Source organism: Agelaius phoeniceus, chromosome 20, assembly GCF_051311805.1.
Source record: "Agelaius phoeniceus isolate bAgePho1 chromosome 20, bAgePho1.hap1, whole genome shotgun sequence".
Taxonomy (NCBI): Eukaryota; Metazoa; Chordata; class Aves; order Passeriformes; family Icteridae; genus Agelaius; species Agelaius phoeniceus.
This window is the reverse complement of record NC_135284.1, coordinates 11,377,129-11,391,959: the sequence shown is the minus strand read 5'-3', so window position 1 is coordinate 11,391,959 and position 14,831 is coordinate 11,377,129. Positions and strand designations below refer to the sequence as shown.

Below are 14,831 nucleotides of genomic sequence, written 5' to 3'. Positions count from 1 at the left end.
TATTCTCTATAGAATCCCAGTGACAGCACCTGCTTTTGGATGGAAAATGGTTCTGTAAGCCATACTTCTGGTGGAAGGTGTCCCTGTCCATGTCAGGGACTTGGAACTGGATGGTTTTTAGGGGCCCTCCAACTCAAACCATTCCAGGATCCTGGAATAATAGCAAGCAAAAAATGACTGATTATGTGTGTGTGCATGGGAAACTGATAAAATTGTTATACTGCTTAAATATGTGATGCTCTGTTTATATATAAATACATGATTTAATTAGAAGAAATTAAAGATTATCATCTGTCATAATCTTTTCACTTGACACATTGCCAGAAGGAGCAGTAGTCTGAAACAAATGGAGCCTGAAGTCAAAGCTTAAAAATCTCTAAAAAGACCCTAAAGATTTGAAAATTCCTCCAAAACTGGGAATGTTGATGAAAACTCCAACTTATTGAAAATGGGGAGGAGTTAATGTTGTGTGTGGGCAATGTTTAAGACATAGTCTCTAAACTGGGGCTACCCTGTACACATGCTGTGTCCTTAGGCTGAGGAAGCAGCATTGGAAAATGCTGTGAGTTGGGAGTTTTGCTTTTAGGTCTCTTAGCTGGTATTTTTCCCTTCCTCATAGTGTTAAAGCCCATTAGCTCACCTGTCTTGTTCAAGTTCAGTCTTCACCAATATTTCTGTGCAGGTTGGTAAGGAGAAAATGTTGCCTGTAAAAGTTGTGAAAGTGCATCCCCTGGAGAAAGTTGACGAAGAGGCCTCAGAAAAAAAATCTGACGGAGCTTGTGATTCTCCATCCAGTGACAAGGAGAACTCCAGCCAGACCACCCAGGACAACCAGAAGGAAGTGATGCTGAAGGAGGATGACAGCAGGAGGGATAGTATGAGTAAGTAGAGAGACAGCATGGCAGGGCAGTAGGTAGCACCTGGCAGTGAGTGTTGGAGTGTTCTCAGTGATTAAATTTACATCTCGGTGCTGGGCTGTGAATGTCCAAACAGTGTTATAGGGTGAAAATCCAGAAGTTGTACTTGTTAGTTGTGAATTTTTGGGGCATCAGTGCTGCTGGCTTTCAGCTGCTCTTGCCTGATTTAAAGCAGAAAATGTGCTGTCATTCTAAGGTGTAATATCAAAAGCAATGCATGAAATGTATAAACGTCTAAAGTATAACAAGTGTTATTTAAAAAATAAAGAGGTGAACAGCAAAGGTTAGAATTATGAAGTTCTTCTGCAGTGTTCATCCTCAGAGGAAACCTCCCTGGTAAAGTGTGTTATTTTGGAGTCAGAGACAAGTGCTAGTTCTCTTTGTCCCTGGTTAATATAAAAAATAAGTGAGTTATATTCATTTTTAGTTTATTCTCTTTCCAATTTTCATATCTTGAGACAAAATCTTTTTTTTTCCTAACAGTTGGAAATGAAGCATCCTTTAAAACATTGTTCCTCTTTCATATGCTCTTCCTTGGTGCAGAGATAGCTAGTGCTGTCCAAGGCTTTCGTTGACTCTGAGGAAATATTGTTTGGGGAAAAAAAACCCATAACACCCCCCCCCTCCCCCCCCCAAAAAAAAAAAACCAACCAAACCCCAAACAAACAAACAAACAAAAACAAACAAAAAACACAAAAAATCCCTCCCACCCAAACAAAAACACGTTGAGTTTGTCCTTTGTCCTGTGCAACTTCTTAAAATGGAATTATAAGATTCTTTAAAAGAGATTACAAAAAGTGTTTTCAAACAAACCAACCCCAATCCCACAACACAGTTCTAACCTGGAGAGCTTTATTTTCAAGTCACATAAATGAATAAACTATTGGCATTTGTAAATAGTGACTCCAGCATTCAGGAAGTTGTGTAATGTGGGGAAGAGAAAACTTTGAAAATAGCCCAGTGAGAAAATAGCAAAGTCAAGAGTGGAAAAGAAGTTGTATCAAGGTCTAGTCCTGAGTTTAAAAATTGTCAGCTCTTTTTGATGGGTATTGTTATGAGCTGTTTTGATTTCATTGCAATGTTCTGTATAATCAGGAAGCAAAAAAAGGCGCTTCAGAAACAGTCTGGCCTTATACACATCATTGGAAACAAGGGTTGTACTTGGAGAGGGGCTAATTACGCTTTATTTATTTATATATGTATTTTTTTATTGAGTCATAATTCTCTCGAGATGCCACATAAGAGGCATGGGAAGTACCTTTTACTTCAAAAATGCTCAGTGATCAAATTTACAGCAGCAATTTTGGATCTGGATGTTTAAAAAAGACTTACCATGATCCTTTGGGCAGCAGCTGTGGGCATTGCCAGTGCAGCACTCCAAAGTCAGATACTGCAGGAATGGGGGTTCCTGCTCTCGTTTCAGTCCCTGACTCAGTTGGTTCTGGCCTGTACGTAGTCACCTCTGGAAGCTGGGACTGTCCTCCCCTTTCTGGAAAAGATGAACCTCAGCATTTTCCAGCTCAAGATGCTGGCAGAGTCATAACCGAAACAGTAAACATGTATTCTTTTCTTTCTTTTCCTTGTATATATGCTGTTACTAAAAGGCTATTTTGTTGCTTTTGTAATCTGGGCTATAACAGAACATAGGCTCATAGTAACGTCATTGAAACAAATTCATCCAGAGTGTGTTAATATCATTATGTAGCAATTCTTACAGTTACACAGCAGACTACAGAAGTACAAAATGTTGAGTTGCATCCCCAGAGGCTGGGGGGGGGGTTCCCAAGTGACACTGACCTGGACTTTTCCTCTCTAATAATGTTCACATGTGGCCACTTGATGTGGGTTGAAGTCACTACACTAGAGTGAGTAACTGGAAGCAGAAACAAGCTCTGTATAACTGTCATGTAGGAGCTGTGTGTGCCTGTGTGCACAAGAGGGGTCAGAGCAAACCTTGACAGTTCTATTAATACTTGTGTCAGACTTGCTGGTTTTGTAGGAGGAGAAATGGGGCAGAGAAAGATAGTTTCAGCCTCTCTGCTTAGGAGTCTACTGTCCTTCAGAAGCTAAAAATAAGGCATTATACCATGATATTTTACTTTATATTTTTAGTTGGTTAGGGAATGAACTGTGGAAAATCTGCAGGAGCAAGGAAAGGCTAGATTGTCCTGAAAATTGATGGGGAACTGCTGGAGGCTGGTTCTGTAGCTTGAGTTGGACTTGGAACCTGTACTACTCTGGACAATCTGAAATAAAGTGAATCCAGGAGACAACACAGTATAGATGCTTTAGAAACACAGAATCAGCTGTGTTGGAAGGGACCTTAAAGAAGCTCTCATTCCAACCCCCCCCTGCTATGGACAGGAACATCTTCCATAGACCATTTTCCTAAAAGCATCATCTATGTGGCTTTGAACTCTTTGAGGGATAAATGTATGTTTTATTACAATAGAATGCAACAACAAATGAAGCTGGCTTTTTAAAATTAACTTCAGGATGGAATGGATAGTAATTTCTTCTTCCTCACCCAAATATCCAGGTGCTGTTTGATGGAATTCCATATAGCCATCCCTGTTTGTGGAATCTAGACAGTAAATCACAAAAGAGGTGGTCACTTGGGTTTATACTGTGTTAGGTATAATGGTGCTGGAGCTTCAGTGCTCTATTATGTGATTCTGAGGTCTATATTCTTAAGGTTTTTTTAGGTTTAACATCTACTTTTATTCTCTGTATATTTAGTAGATTATTACTCTCATCCTTCATGCTTGCTTTATTGTTTTCTTTGAATCCTAGGAAGAAATTCTTCCCTTTGAGAGTGGTGAGCCCTTGGCACATGTTGCCCAGAGTAGCTGTGGCTTCCTGATTCCTAGAAGTGTCCAAGATCAGGTTGGACGGGGCTTGTAGCATGGAGGTCTAGTGGAAGGTGTCTCTGGTCTAGTGAAGGGGGTGTGGAATGAGATGAGCTTTAAGGTCCCGTCCATCTCAGACTATTCCATGATTCTGTGGTAGCCACAGACATAAAAACATTTGGAGATTGCTTTCTTTTCTTAAGACAAAACCAAGTCAGTGATTCCTACCATGGAACTATTTCAAAGAAGGCATGGCATAGGTAGTCAGGGCTGTTGGAGGAGTTCCCTTAGCAGGTTTACTGGTGGGGTTATATCTCCCTTTCATAAATCTTGCATTTTCCCCTTTTGGGTAGGTGGTTGCAGCTTACTGCAGAGAGATGGGTTTAAGTGAAGATGGTCCTTTGTACTCCATGAAGATAGGTTTTACCTCCTTAGTTCAGAGCTGGTCTGGGCCTCCATTCCTGGCCTGTATCTTCTGGCTATTTCTAAAATCCAGTTTGGGTTATATTCCTAATGTTCTAGTTTAACCAAACACTGTACAGATAGCAAGAAGTCACATGTCCTGTCCAGTAGTGGTCTGGATTTTTTAACCTTTTTCTTTCCTTCTTTTTTTTTTTTTTCTTCTTTTTTTTTTTTAAATCTTTTTAACTGTAATAATAAGACCGTGTCTCACCTTCTTTTATCAGATGATCGAGCACGTAGGTCTCCTCGAAAGCTTCCCACTTCGTTAAAGAAGGAAGAAAGGAAGTGGGTCCCACCTAAGTTCCTGCCGCACAAATATGATGTCAAACTGAAAAATGAAGATAAGGTGAGTTGTCTGCTTGAGTCCTTGATATTATAACATGAATATGCAAGTTTAATTAATCACTGTTGATGATTATACAGCACAATATAGTACTTTCTGCCAGAGTCAAGGCATTGGAAGCAGGATAGTTGTCTGTGAGGCTGACCAGCCTGTCTGTTTCTTTCTGTAATTAGGTTTTGTGAATGGAATCACTTGGTACCACACACACTGAGTCACAGAGCTTTATTGTGGTTGCTGTTAAGTGCCTCATCTCTGGTCTTGCAGTTCATGAGACCAGTGAAATCATGAGTGGTGGTTGTTGCTGTTGTCCTGACCAAGGTGCTCTGAGTTGGAGGTGGCAGTGCTTCGGGAAGCTCTGGATAGCTGCAGCACTGCTCTGTGCTTTTTGTCTGTTTTTTGGTAATTTGACAAATGAGGAAGTGCTGACCTCAAAGAGTACCATGTACAGAGGTGCTCCTTTGGTCTCAGGAAAAAAAATCAAACATGTATATGTAAAAGCTTAAAAGTCAGTAGCAAGCACAAGCTGCAGGAAGGCCAGAGATTAAACAGTGGGCTTTGGCAAAAAATCTGCATCATAAACTCATGGTCTCTACTATTTCTAGCTATCTGATTCTCCTACCAATCTCTGTATGTCTCAGTTCTGCAAATTCTGTTTGGTTTGAGTCTTTCCAAGACAGCTTTGAATGAGCGAGGAGTTTTCGGACATGAAGCAGTACAATGATCATTGTTCCTTATAGGCATATGATCTGTATTTATAATGTGGTTAGAAGTTAATCATTAACAGTGTGTCTCTTATCTCCAAGATCATCAGCAACGTTCCAGCAGATAGCTTAGTCCGTACAGAGCGTCCTCCCAACAAGGAGATCCTGAGGTACTTCATCCGTCACAATGCGCTACGTGCTGGCACGTGTGAGAACGCTCCCTGGGTTGTGGAGGATGAGTTAGTGAAGAAGTACTCTCTCCCCAGTAAATTCAGTGACTTCTTGCTTGACCCACATAAGGTAAGAATTCCTAAAAGTACCTGCTTTGCTTTGCCACCCATTCCTTGAGTCTTGGCAGAGACCTCAGTGTGCTGGTTGGGTTTTAGAATCACAAAATCATTAGGGTTGAAAGCCCCTTAAGATCATCAAACCTCACTGTTACTCAGCATCACCGAGGCCACCACTAAACCATATCCCCAAGTGCCAATTCCACATATCTGTTAAATCCAGAGAGAAGCAGAGCAGGAAAACCTACTCTTTTGAAGGTTGACCTTTTGAGAGGTGACATGGCTTGAACATCTGGAACAGTGGTCTGCTTTAAAAATTTGAGATGCAACTGCCTTTTAATTTTTCCAATGGTTTGCATTACTTGTCTACAAGTAAAGTAAATTTCCTGGTGTAAGAGAAATGGGAGAGCTGCAGTCTTTATGTGGTAGTGTCAGGTATTGGGCCCAAGACCTGGATGCATGTGACTTCATGAGGCCTGGTTCATGTACAGGGTTGCCTTGAGCGATGGCAGATAATACAATTTACTGAATACGTACATAGCATGAATGGGTTCTTCCAGCCCATAGTGCTAACCAGCCAAATATAATATTAACCAACTAAATGCCATACCATGAAATGTGCTGTTTTAAAATCCATCTTCTGGTGTAGAAAGCACTATTTTGTTCATTCAGTAAACTCACTTTTTCATAGACTGTCAAGTGTTGTTGTAAAACTAGAAGATAAATATTTGTTCGGGGCAAGGGGAAATGACTTCAAACTCACATGGAGTAGGTTTAAATTGAATATTGGGGAAAAAATTCTTCCCTGTGGGGGTGGTGAGGTCCTGGCACAGGTTGCCCAGAGAAGCTGTGGCTGCCTCATCCCTGGAAGTGTCCAAGTCCAGGTTGAACAGGACTTGAAGCAACCTGGTCTAGTAGTAGGTGTCCGTGCCTGTGGCAGGAGTTGGAACAAGATGATCTTAATGGTCCCTCTGAACCTAAGCCATTCTCTGACTGATTATGATTGCAGAAGCCTGTTACCCTTAGAGCAATGAGCAATTTCATTAGGAAAAAAAAAATAATAAAAATGGGCAAAAATAATTGACAGGAAGAGATCTAGATAACTTTATTTACCTTTCAATATTAATACAAAATAATTCTTCCTTTAATTTTAGTATATGGCTCTCAATCCCTCAGCCAAGAGGAAGAGCTCTCGGTCACCTGAAAGAAAGCTTCCTAAGAAATCCAAAGCAGATGGATCTTCACTGGGACAGCCGCTGAGTCCAACCCTGTGGTGTCACGTGCATTTGGAAAAATCTATAATTGGCTCTCCGCTGAAGGTGAAAAACTCTAAGAACTCAAATTGTCCTAAAGAGGAGCTGGAAGAGGTGATGAAAATTGTGTCACCTGCTAAACTTGGTTCTAACTTTCACATTCCAAAGAGGAGCCGACTAGGAAAGGGGAACAACAAATCCTTGGACAAAAAGCAAAGAGGCAAAAGGGTTCTGAATGGGCAGAAGTCGTCGGGGAAGGCAAAGTCTCCCAGGAAAGGTTTGAAGACCCCCAAGATGAAAATGAAGCAAATGACACTGCTGGACATGGCTAAAGGTACCACCAAAGTGTCCAGGGCTTCCAGGAACTCTGGAGGCACCCCTGGATCTTCCAGGAAACCCCAGAAACATCTGCCTCCTGCAGCACTCCATCTCATTGCCTATTACAAAGAAAACAAAGACCGGGAAGACAAAAAAAGTGCTCTGTCCTGCATCATCTCCAAAACAGCTCGGCTGCTTTCCAATGAGGACCGTGCCCGTCTCCCCGAGGATTTACGAGGGTTGGTACAGAAACGCTATGAGCTCCTGGAACACAGGAAGAGATGGGCCACCATGACTGAGGAACAGCGGAAGGAGTACATGAAGAAGAAAAGGGAAAAGCTGAAAGAGAAACTGAAGGAAAGAGCAAAGGAGCGGAAGGAGAAGGAGATGAAGGAAAAACTGGAAAAACAGAGGAGATTTGAGGACCAAGATCTGAAAGGGAAGACATTGCCTACTTTTAAGCTGGTTGATACTCCAGAGGGACTTCCTAACACACTTTTTGGGGATGTGGCCATGGTGGTGGAGTTCCTGAGCTGTTACTCAGGGTTATTGATGCCAGATGCTCAGTATCCCATCACAGCAGTGTCCCTGATGGAAGCCCTTTGTGCAGAAAAGGGAGGCTTCCTGTACTTGAACAGAGTACTGGTCATTCTCTTGCAGACCCTGCTGCAGGATGAAATTGCTGAGGATTATGCTGAACTGGGAATGAAACTTTCTGAAATCCCACTTACTCTGCATTCCGCTTCCGAGTTGGTTCGCCTGTGCCTGCGTAAGTCAGATGTGCAAGAGGAAAGCGAGGTCTCAGATAATGTAGATGAAAGTAAGGATTCAGCAGCTTTCGAGGATAATGAGGTACAGGATGAGTTTTTGGAGAAACTGGAGACATCAGAGTTCTTTGAGCTGACTCCTGAAGAGAAATTGCGGATCCTTGGAGCGCTGTGTCACCGGATCCTAATGACATACTCAGTGCAGGACCATGTGGAGGCCAAGCAGCAGGCCTCAGCTGAGCTGTGGAAAGAGCGCCTGGCTGTCCTGAAGGAGGAAAATGACAAGAAGAGGGCAGAGAAACAGAAGCGAAAAGAAATGGTGGCTAAAACCAAGGAGAATGGGAAAGAAGAGCATGTGATGGGAAGAAATGAAAAGAAAAAACACGAAATTATGAAAATAGAGCACCGGGTGGAAATCGAAGCTGATGATATGATCAGTGCTGTGAAGAGCAGGCGCCTTCTTGCCATCCAAGCCAAGAAAGAGAGGGAGCAACAAGAAATACAAATGAGAGGTAAGAAAAATTACCTAGCGAGTAGAGTGTTTGTGTGTTGTGGAATAACTTCATGGCAAAAATGATAGCCTGTTTCTGGAAGCATTTTCTGAATGAAACCTAAATAAAACGTAGGAATATAGATCTCAGAATCACATAATAGAGCACTGAAGCTCCAGCACCATTATACCTAACACGGTATAAACCCAGGTGACCTCTTCTTTTGTGATTTACTGTCTAAATTCCACAAATAGAGATGGCTATATGGAATTTATGGGATTTGCTCACTGGAGATTTATAATTCATCTCCTGTGGTTCCTGTGGCAGCTTAAACGTTGTAAATTTAAGAAAAACCAATATCTGCTTCTAGTTTTTTATTTGTGTCTGTCTTTTGTTCAGTACCTTTCTAATTATGGCAGGCCCAGAGAAGTTGGACAGGACAGTATCTGTTTTGGGAACAGAAAATAACCAAAAATTTGTCTTATGTCCAAATATCATCTGGTTCTTGGGTACAGAGGAGAAACTTCCTGCCTAAAATCAGTTCCTACTGCTGGCCCTGCTGCTGTTCCCATGGTCAGGTTGTTGCCAGCAGCCCTTCTCTCATATCAGGATTTGGGCAATAAATCTCAGTTTAGTGTTTCTCGCTTTAATGATTTAGTTATGGAGCTGTGTAAATATAAACTGTCCACTCAAACCTCTCTAAATCATGAGTTGCAACACCAGACCTTGTCTCTGTGTAAGTAGTGCTGCTTGAGGAGTATAGGTGTAAAGAGAGAACGCTTCGGAATTACAGTTTAGGGGTTTTATTGGTTGTAAATGTGGATGCTGGGTGGATGGAAGTGGACAGTGTAGCTCATCTAGGTTGTCATTTTCCTTCTGAAACAAGTGAGGGATAAGCATCCCTCATGGAGCCTGGCTTTTGTTCCTTAGCTGGAATGTGGGAGTATCTGTTCTGGGAGACCAAGAATCACAGAATGGTTTGGATTGGAAGGGACCTAAAAGTTGATCATGGTTCCCCCCCGCTTCATGGGCAAAGACACCTTCTACTAGACCAGGCTGCCCCAAGTCCCATCCATCCTAGCCTGGCACAGGTTGCCCAGAGAATCTGTGGCTGCCCTCTCCTTGGAAGTGTCCAAGGCCAGGCTGGACAGGGTTTAGAGCAACCTGGTCTAGTGGAAGGTGTCCCTGACCATGGCAGGGTTGGAACAAGATGATCTTCAAGGTGTCTTACAACCCAAACCATTCCATGATTCTGTGATATTGACTACTTCTATATATATCTATATGGGATTTTTTTTTTTTTTTTTGTAGAATGGTGGGCAGAAAGTAAACAGAAGAGTGTATGGTTGTCAAGAATGTTTATTAAAATCCCCAATAAAACTGCTTGTTTTTACTCCCATGGTATAGTAAAATAAAAGACAATAAATATTGATGTCTGGATACAATAAAGGAAAACTAATGCTGCTCTTTGCTGATTCTAACAGTGAGGATGGAGAAAGAAGCAGAGGAAGAAAGAATCCGGAGGCATAAAGCTGCTGCTGAGAAAACTTTCCAGGATGGAATTGCCAAAGCCAAGCTGGTGATGCGCAGGACCCCAATTGGCACTGACAGGAATCACAACAGGTGGGAAAGGAGATGACCATGAACTTCCATCTCTGCCCTGAGAAGAAGGGCTGTGTCAGATATCATCCCCCAGGAAGGGATAGACAGGGAGGGTGTATGGAATTGCAGAGGAGAGAGAAGGGGAAAATATTTGTGTATATGAAGTGGCTGGTTACGTCCTCAACTTTTTGAAGCCTTCCCATGGAGGTCAGGACTAGTGGAGGTTCAAATGCTGGCATTGGCTGCTCAGGAACCTTGTTACCATCTTTTCTTTTTTTTTCATGGTTGTTGCGCAGGCATGCTCTTGGAATGGATTCTAAGCTAAGCTTTCTGTGTTTCTCAGCAGGGCTAACATAAAGATATGCCTGCATTCAGCTTTTAGTGAGTTGAGCACACAGATGCTTCTTGACTCAATGCAAATAAAAGTGTGTGTGTGTGTGTGTGTTTAACTAGCCAGAAAAGGAGACTGGTACCTAATAATAACACATACTTCTTACAGGTACTGGCTGTTTTCAGATGAAGTTCCTGGCTTGTTTATTGAGAAAGGCTGGGTACATGACAGTATAAACTACAGATTTACCCTTCCCCATCAGAAAAAGGAAGATTCAAAGAAGGACTACAGCCCTGGAGGTATGGTCTCTTGAGGGTATTTCCTCTGCTCTGACTATTCAAATGGAGTCATGAGTGTGAAAGAACTGCCGAGTCCGAGTGTTTTCATGGGGATACTCTGATTTAAGCCTCCTTTAAACTCTGGAAGCCTGCACAGAGGAGGTGCTGGTGATATTTCCATTCTGCTGCTGCAGGTCTGGAGACTTGCCTGCAGTGTTCCACCTAAGGACAGTCTCCTCTCCTTCAAGTAGCAAGGTTGATGTCAGTTGGTATCATCCCTCTGGTTCACTCTGACTCTGCTGAGTTGCAGCATGCCAGACCCCTTGCACAATTAGCTAGTTGTGCTGCAGAGTGAGGATGTCTGTCACAGTGCTGATATTCTGCTGGCGCCAAGACTCCTAGATCAGCCTGTGGAATAGTAACAAGCAGGGCAGTCTGTTAGATATACACAGCTTTGCTGATTGAGATTTGAGATTGTTTTGATGAACATCCCTCATGCAGTTCCTCTCAACCTTCTCTTCACCTTTGCTGAATGTGCAGGTGAGATGGAAGGGACTTGCTGAACTTCTAGTGCTTCCTCTGTGTGGTGATTTTGCCTGGCTGACTTGGAGCCTGGGTTCTGGAGCCTTGCAAGCTTGAACAGGCACAGAAATCTATCTGTACAGAAGGAAACTTAACATTTCTGTGTGGAAGTAGTTCTTGAGACAGAAGATACTGCAATAATCTGACTCAACTGAGTTTCAGTCGTGATCATTTCTTGCTTTTGGAACATCACGCTCTGGCACTGAGTCCATCTAAGCAATCCTGCATGGGAGAGCTTATGGAGTTAGATCCAAGCCCTCACCTGGTAGGATTGTCTTAGACAAGGGGCAAACTAGACACCTGTAGAGGAATAGAACAGGGCAAACATACAGTGAGATCCTTCATCCAGGTGTAATTTTACAGACACCTGTGTCTTTGAGACTGACTGAGCTGGAGGTGTATCATTCCAAGCTCCTCCATGTTACAAGAGCTGTTTCAAATACTGACCAGCTGTGTTCCTGATCAACTCTTTGCTTCCAGCTGTTTTCATCTCTCAGCCGCTGCTGCAGCCAGTGGGCAGGATTTCAGCACATTCCTTTGGAAACTTAACAACCGAAGGCCTGAATGAGCAAAGATTTAAATTCATGTCGGAGTGTTACCTGAGATGCTCAGAAATAAAAATTCATACTGCTTATACCTCCTTTGGTTTTCAAAGTGCTTCGTCACTATACAGCTAAAAAGTGAAACTAGTTTTATGTATTTGGAATAGTAGGAATGCTGCTCAGGAATCTACCTGAGCCTGTGCTTTTCTTTTGCAGAGAAGCGGAAGAGCACAGGCAGTGACAGCCGAGGGAACAAGCTGCACCGTTCCATGCCCACCACAGACCTGCCTGCTGAGACCACCACTCCCAAGCAGGGCCAGAACTTATGGTAACACACACTTCCATAGCCGCAAAGTACTCAAAATGTAAAGGTCAAGGAATCTAGACAGATTTCTTTTACTAAACCTGCTACAAACCTGTTCCTCTTTCAGTGCTGAGCAGTTGGGTTGGTTCAGCAGCTCTGCAGGCCTCTGTTGCTGATACTATTACTGCCCTGCTAACAGGGTAGCCAGTCCAAGAGCCAGTGGAGCCATCATTCAACCTAATCAATCATACAAAGGCAGTATAAATTAAGCTTTTAAAATGCTTCTTTGATGTATTGCTTTTTAAATATTTTATTCTTCCATGTTGACAGCCTCTTATCCCTTTAATGCTTCCCAATGCCAAGCAGTGTCTTCTAAGTGAATCAAATCTACCTTTGAGCATGGTTGATTGTAACCTGCAGCAGTAATTGGCCTTATCAGTGTCGTTAAAGAAATTCTCCTCGGTTGAATGTTGCTCTGTGTGGTAAGGAGTGCTCATCAGTTGTCCCCGTGCCAGAAAACCCTGGCTAAGCTTCACCTGTTAACTGCTGTGGAGCACTGTGTATTTTTTTAGATAACCCTGAGCATAACTGTCACAAAGTATGTGCTCCTGCAGCTCCCCTCTTAGCAGTGTCTGTCCCACACAGTTCCACTGCTGACACACAGAGTGGGGTTGCTTTGGTCTTTGATAAATAGAGCTGAACTCATCTCCAAAGAATAGTTGCCAGTCAGAGCTACTTTTTTACTAAACGTGTACCTGCTTCCCCACCAGGAACTGTAAAAGAGACTGAAATTGTGGGTGTTTTGATTTATCTGAACCACCAGCATTGGGTGCTGACTCTTGGTATTGCCCTGCTGCTTATCTGTCATGGCATCAGGTCATAGGATATCATAGAGTTCCTGTGCTTTCCTTCACTGGCCCATCCTCCCATGACAAATCCCCACCCTGTTACCCCTGGGCCTTTGCACATCTTGCCAAAATTCAGGCAGCTGGGCTTTCCAGGGAATGGGTCCTGCACAGGCAGTGTGATCCACAGGGAAGTCCTCTGCTCTTCCTGACTGCCTCCTCTAACACTTGATCTTTATTGAGCAGAGATGGCAAGGTGTGTTCCAGGAGAAGGACCAATTCCATAAGGAAAACAGTAGATTAAACTTACAGAGCACATTGCTAACACTGAGGGCACCATAGAGCCAAACTGGGTGAGTTAATTAACACAGAATTCCTTCAGCTTTTGTGACTCCAGGCTGAACTTGAAAAAGCACAGTATTTGATCTGCTCATTCAGGTTGGCAACTCCCAACAACATTCTGAGGGAAATCAGTGTGGTGACAGAGGCAGGAGTGCTGTGTGGAGTAACCAGTCACAGCCTGGGAGGAGTAGCTCTTGGAACCAGATCCTGGACACACTCAGTGCTAAATTATATTCTGTCACTAGGAGCTGCTTTGTATGGAGTGACCATAATAGATGGTATTCTCCTTTTAGAAAAGAAAACAACAAAAAGAATTAAGAAGCTTCTTTAAAAAAAAAAGCTTAAAGTGACAGCCAGAAGCCCAAAACACTTTCAGAAATATTTGCCTTAGAGTTTCCTACTAAATGGTTTGAGCAAGTGCTGTCTCTTACCTTTGGAAAAAAGAAAGGGTTGAGGAAGTTGGAAACAAAACTGTAGCAGCAATAACAAAACATTTTGAGTTCACATCAGGATAAGGAAGCTGTTAAAAGTAAGAAAGCCTACTTAAAACCTGTGGTGAATCTCAGTGAAAGAAATAAAAAGAATGATAAAGTGTAGTACAGACTAAGGGCAAAACAATTATTTTCCCCCTTGGGGAACAATCCTGCTTCACAAAATCTATCGTTACAGGGTCTGCCTTCGGAGAAGAGGGAAGCTCTTTGCATGAGAGAATAATTGGCTAAGAAATACTAAATAAATAACAGAAACACTCTAAACTTGTATCTTCAGCAGGGAGATGGAGAGTAATGCTAGAGGAAACTGGGGAAGTCTCCTAAAGAGGTTTTCTTTGATAGAGAAAAGAGGGATCAGGAAATAAAAGTAGCAAATGGCTGTTTTGAAATGGAGAGGAAAGTGCTGCAGCTGAGGTACACAACTGGCTGCTACCAGCTGCTGTGGATCTGTGAATTGCACCTGTTCAAAGCACCAGTGGACAAACTGCTGAGAGAGGAGTTCATTGAGGAGTAGGAAGCGCAAAGGTAATTGTCCTGGCACACAGAGGAGTCCTCAAACCAGCAGATGCTGCAGTCTGGAGGAGTAGGTTGAAGAACTGTCACTGCATACCTGCTCTGCCTTTTGGCCACTCAGACATCAGACACTGATCTGGAGGTTGGCCTGGCTGTTATGCCACAGTGTCCTTAATTTCTGTTCTTTCTTGTCCCTGCTAGGAAGGACTTTTAAGTGCTGACAGTCACAGCACTTGCTGGTTTTTTACAAGGGTCTCGTGCCTCTATGCACTGTTCTGCCAGGCAGGGGCAACAGTGCAGCTGGAAATCTGAGCCAGGCATGGGCCTTGAGCAGGGGCACAGAGGCAGCTTCTCAAAGGACACATAACCCCTTCTAATTGAGTGCTGTGGTGACTGCCTCTCCCTGAGAGATAGGGCATCCAAAGCCATGCCTGCAGCTAAGCCATAAAGTCTCTGAGCTGAAAGGCTTTTCCTTAAAGATCTGGAGCTCCTTATGGTTTGTTTGTTAAGTACCTGTCTGACACCTGCCACCACTTACATGTAAGCATCCACAGAAAGCCAAGAGACAGGCTGGGAGCTGTTACTTCAGGGGATAGCCAGGAACTAGAACTTA

General features: G+C 43.0%; 2 protein-coding genes across 15 annotated transcripts in view; one reads left to right on the top strand and one right to left on the bottom strand.

Annotated features, from left to right (window-relative positions):
• LOC129129107 (frizzled-9) overlaps window positions 1–14,831 on the bottom strand; it is a 40,756-nt gene continuing 25,925 nt past the window's right edge. For 2 of the 9 annotated variants that reach the window (XR_013184854.1, XM_077188661.1), the window contains one exon: window positions 9,732–11,007. The gene's annotated coding sequence lies outside the window, so the exon portion shown is untranslated. Of the gene's footprint in view, window positions 152–640; window positions 1,495–2,249; window positions 2,407–4,439; window positions 11,008–11,628; window positions 11,742–12,139; window positions 14,823–14,831 lie in introns of those variants that run through there. The other 7 variants (XR_013184855.1, XR_013184850.1, XR_013184849.1 and 4 more) reach the window with 7 other exon arrangements.
• BAZ1B (bromodomain adjacent to zinc finger domain 1B) overlaps window positions 1–14,831 on the top strand; it is a 47,713-nt gene that overhangs the window by 8,954 nt on the left and 23,928 nt on the right. For all 6 annotated transcript variants that reach the window (XM_054646815.2, XM_054646817.2, XM_054646818.2 and 3 more), the window contains 7 exons: window positions 683–881; window positions 4,453–4,574; window positions 5,375–5,572; window positions 6,714–8,409; window positions 9,873–10,011; window positions 10,490–10,620; window positions 11,940–12,051. In XM_054646815.2, coding sequence (XP_054502790.1) covers window positions 683–881; window positions 4,453–4,574; window positions 5,375–5,572; window positions 6,714–8,409; window positions 9,873–10,011; window positions 10,490–10,620; window positions 11,940–12,051 — 2,597 coding nt within the window. The remainder of the gene's footprint in view (window positions 1–682; window positions 882–4,452; window positions 4,575–5,374; window positions 5,573–6,713; window positions 8,410–9,872; window positions 10,012–10,489; window positions 10,621–11,939; window positions 12,052–14,831) is intronic.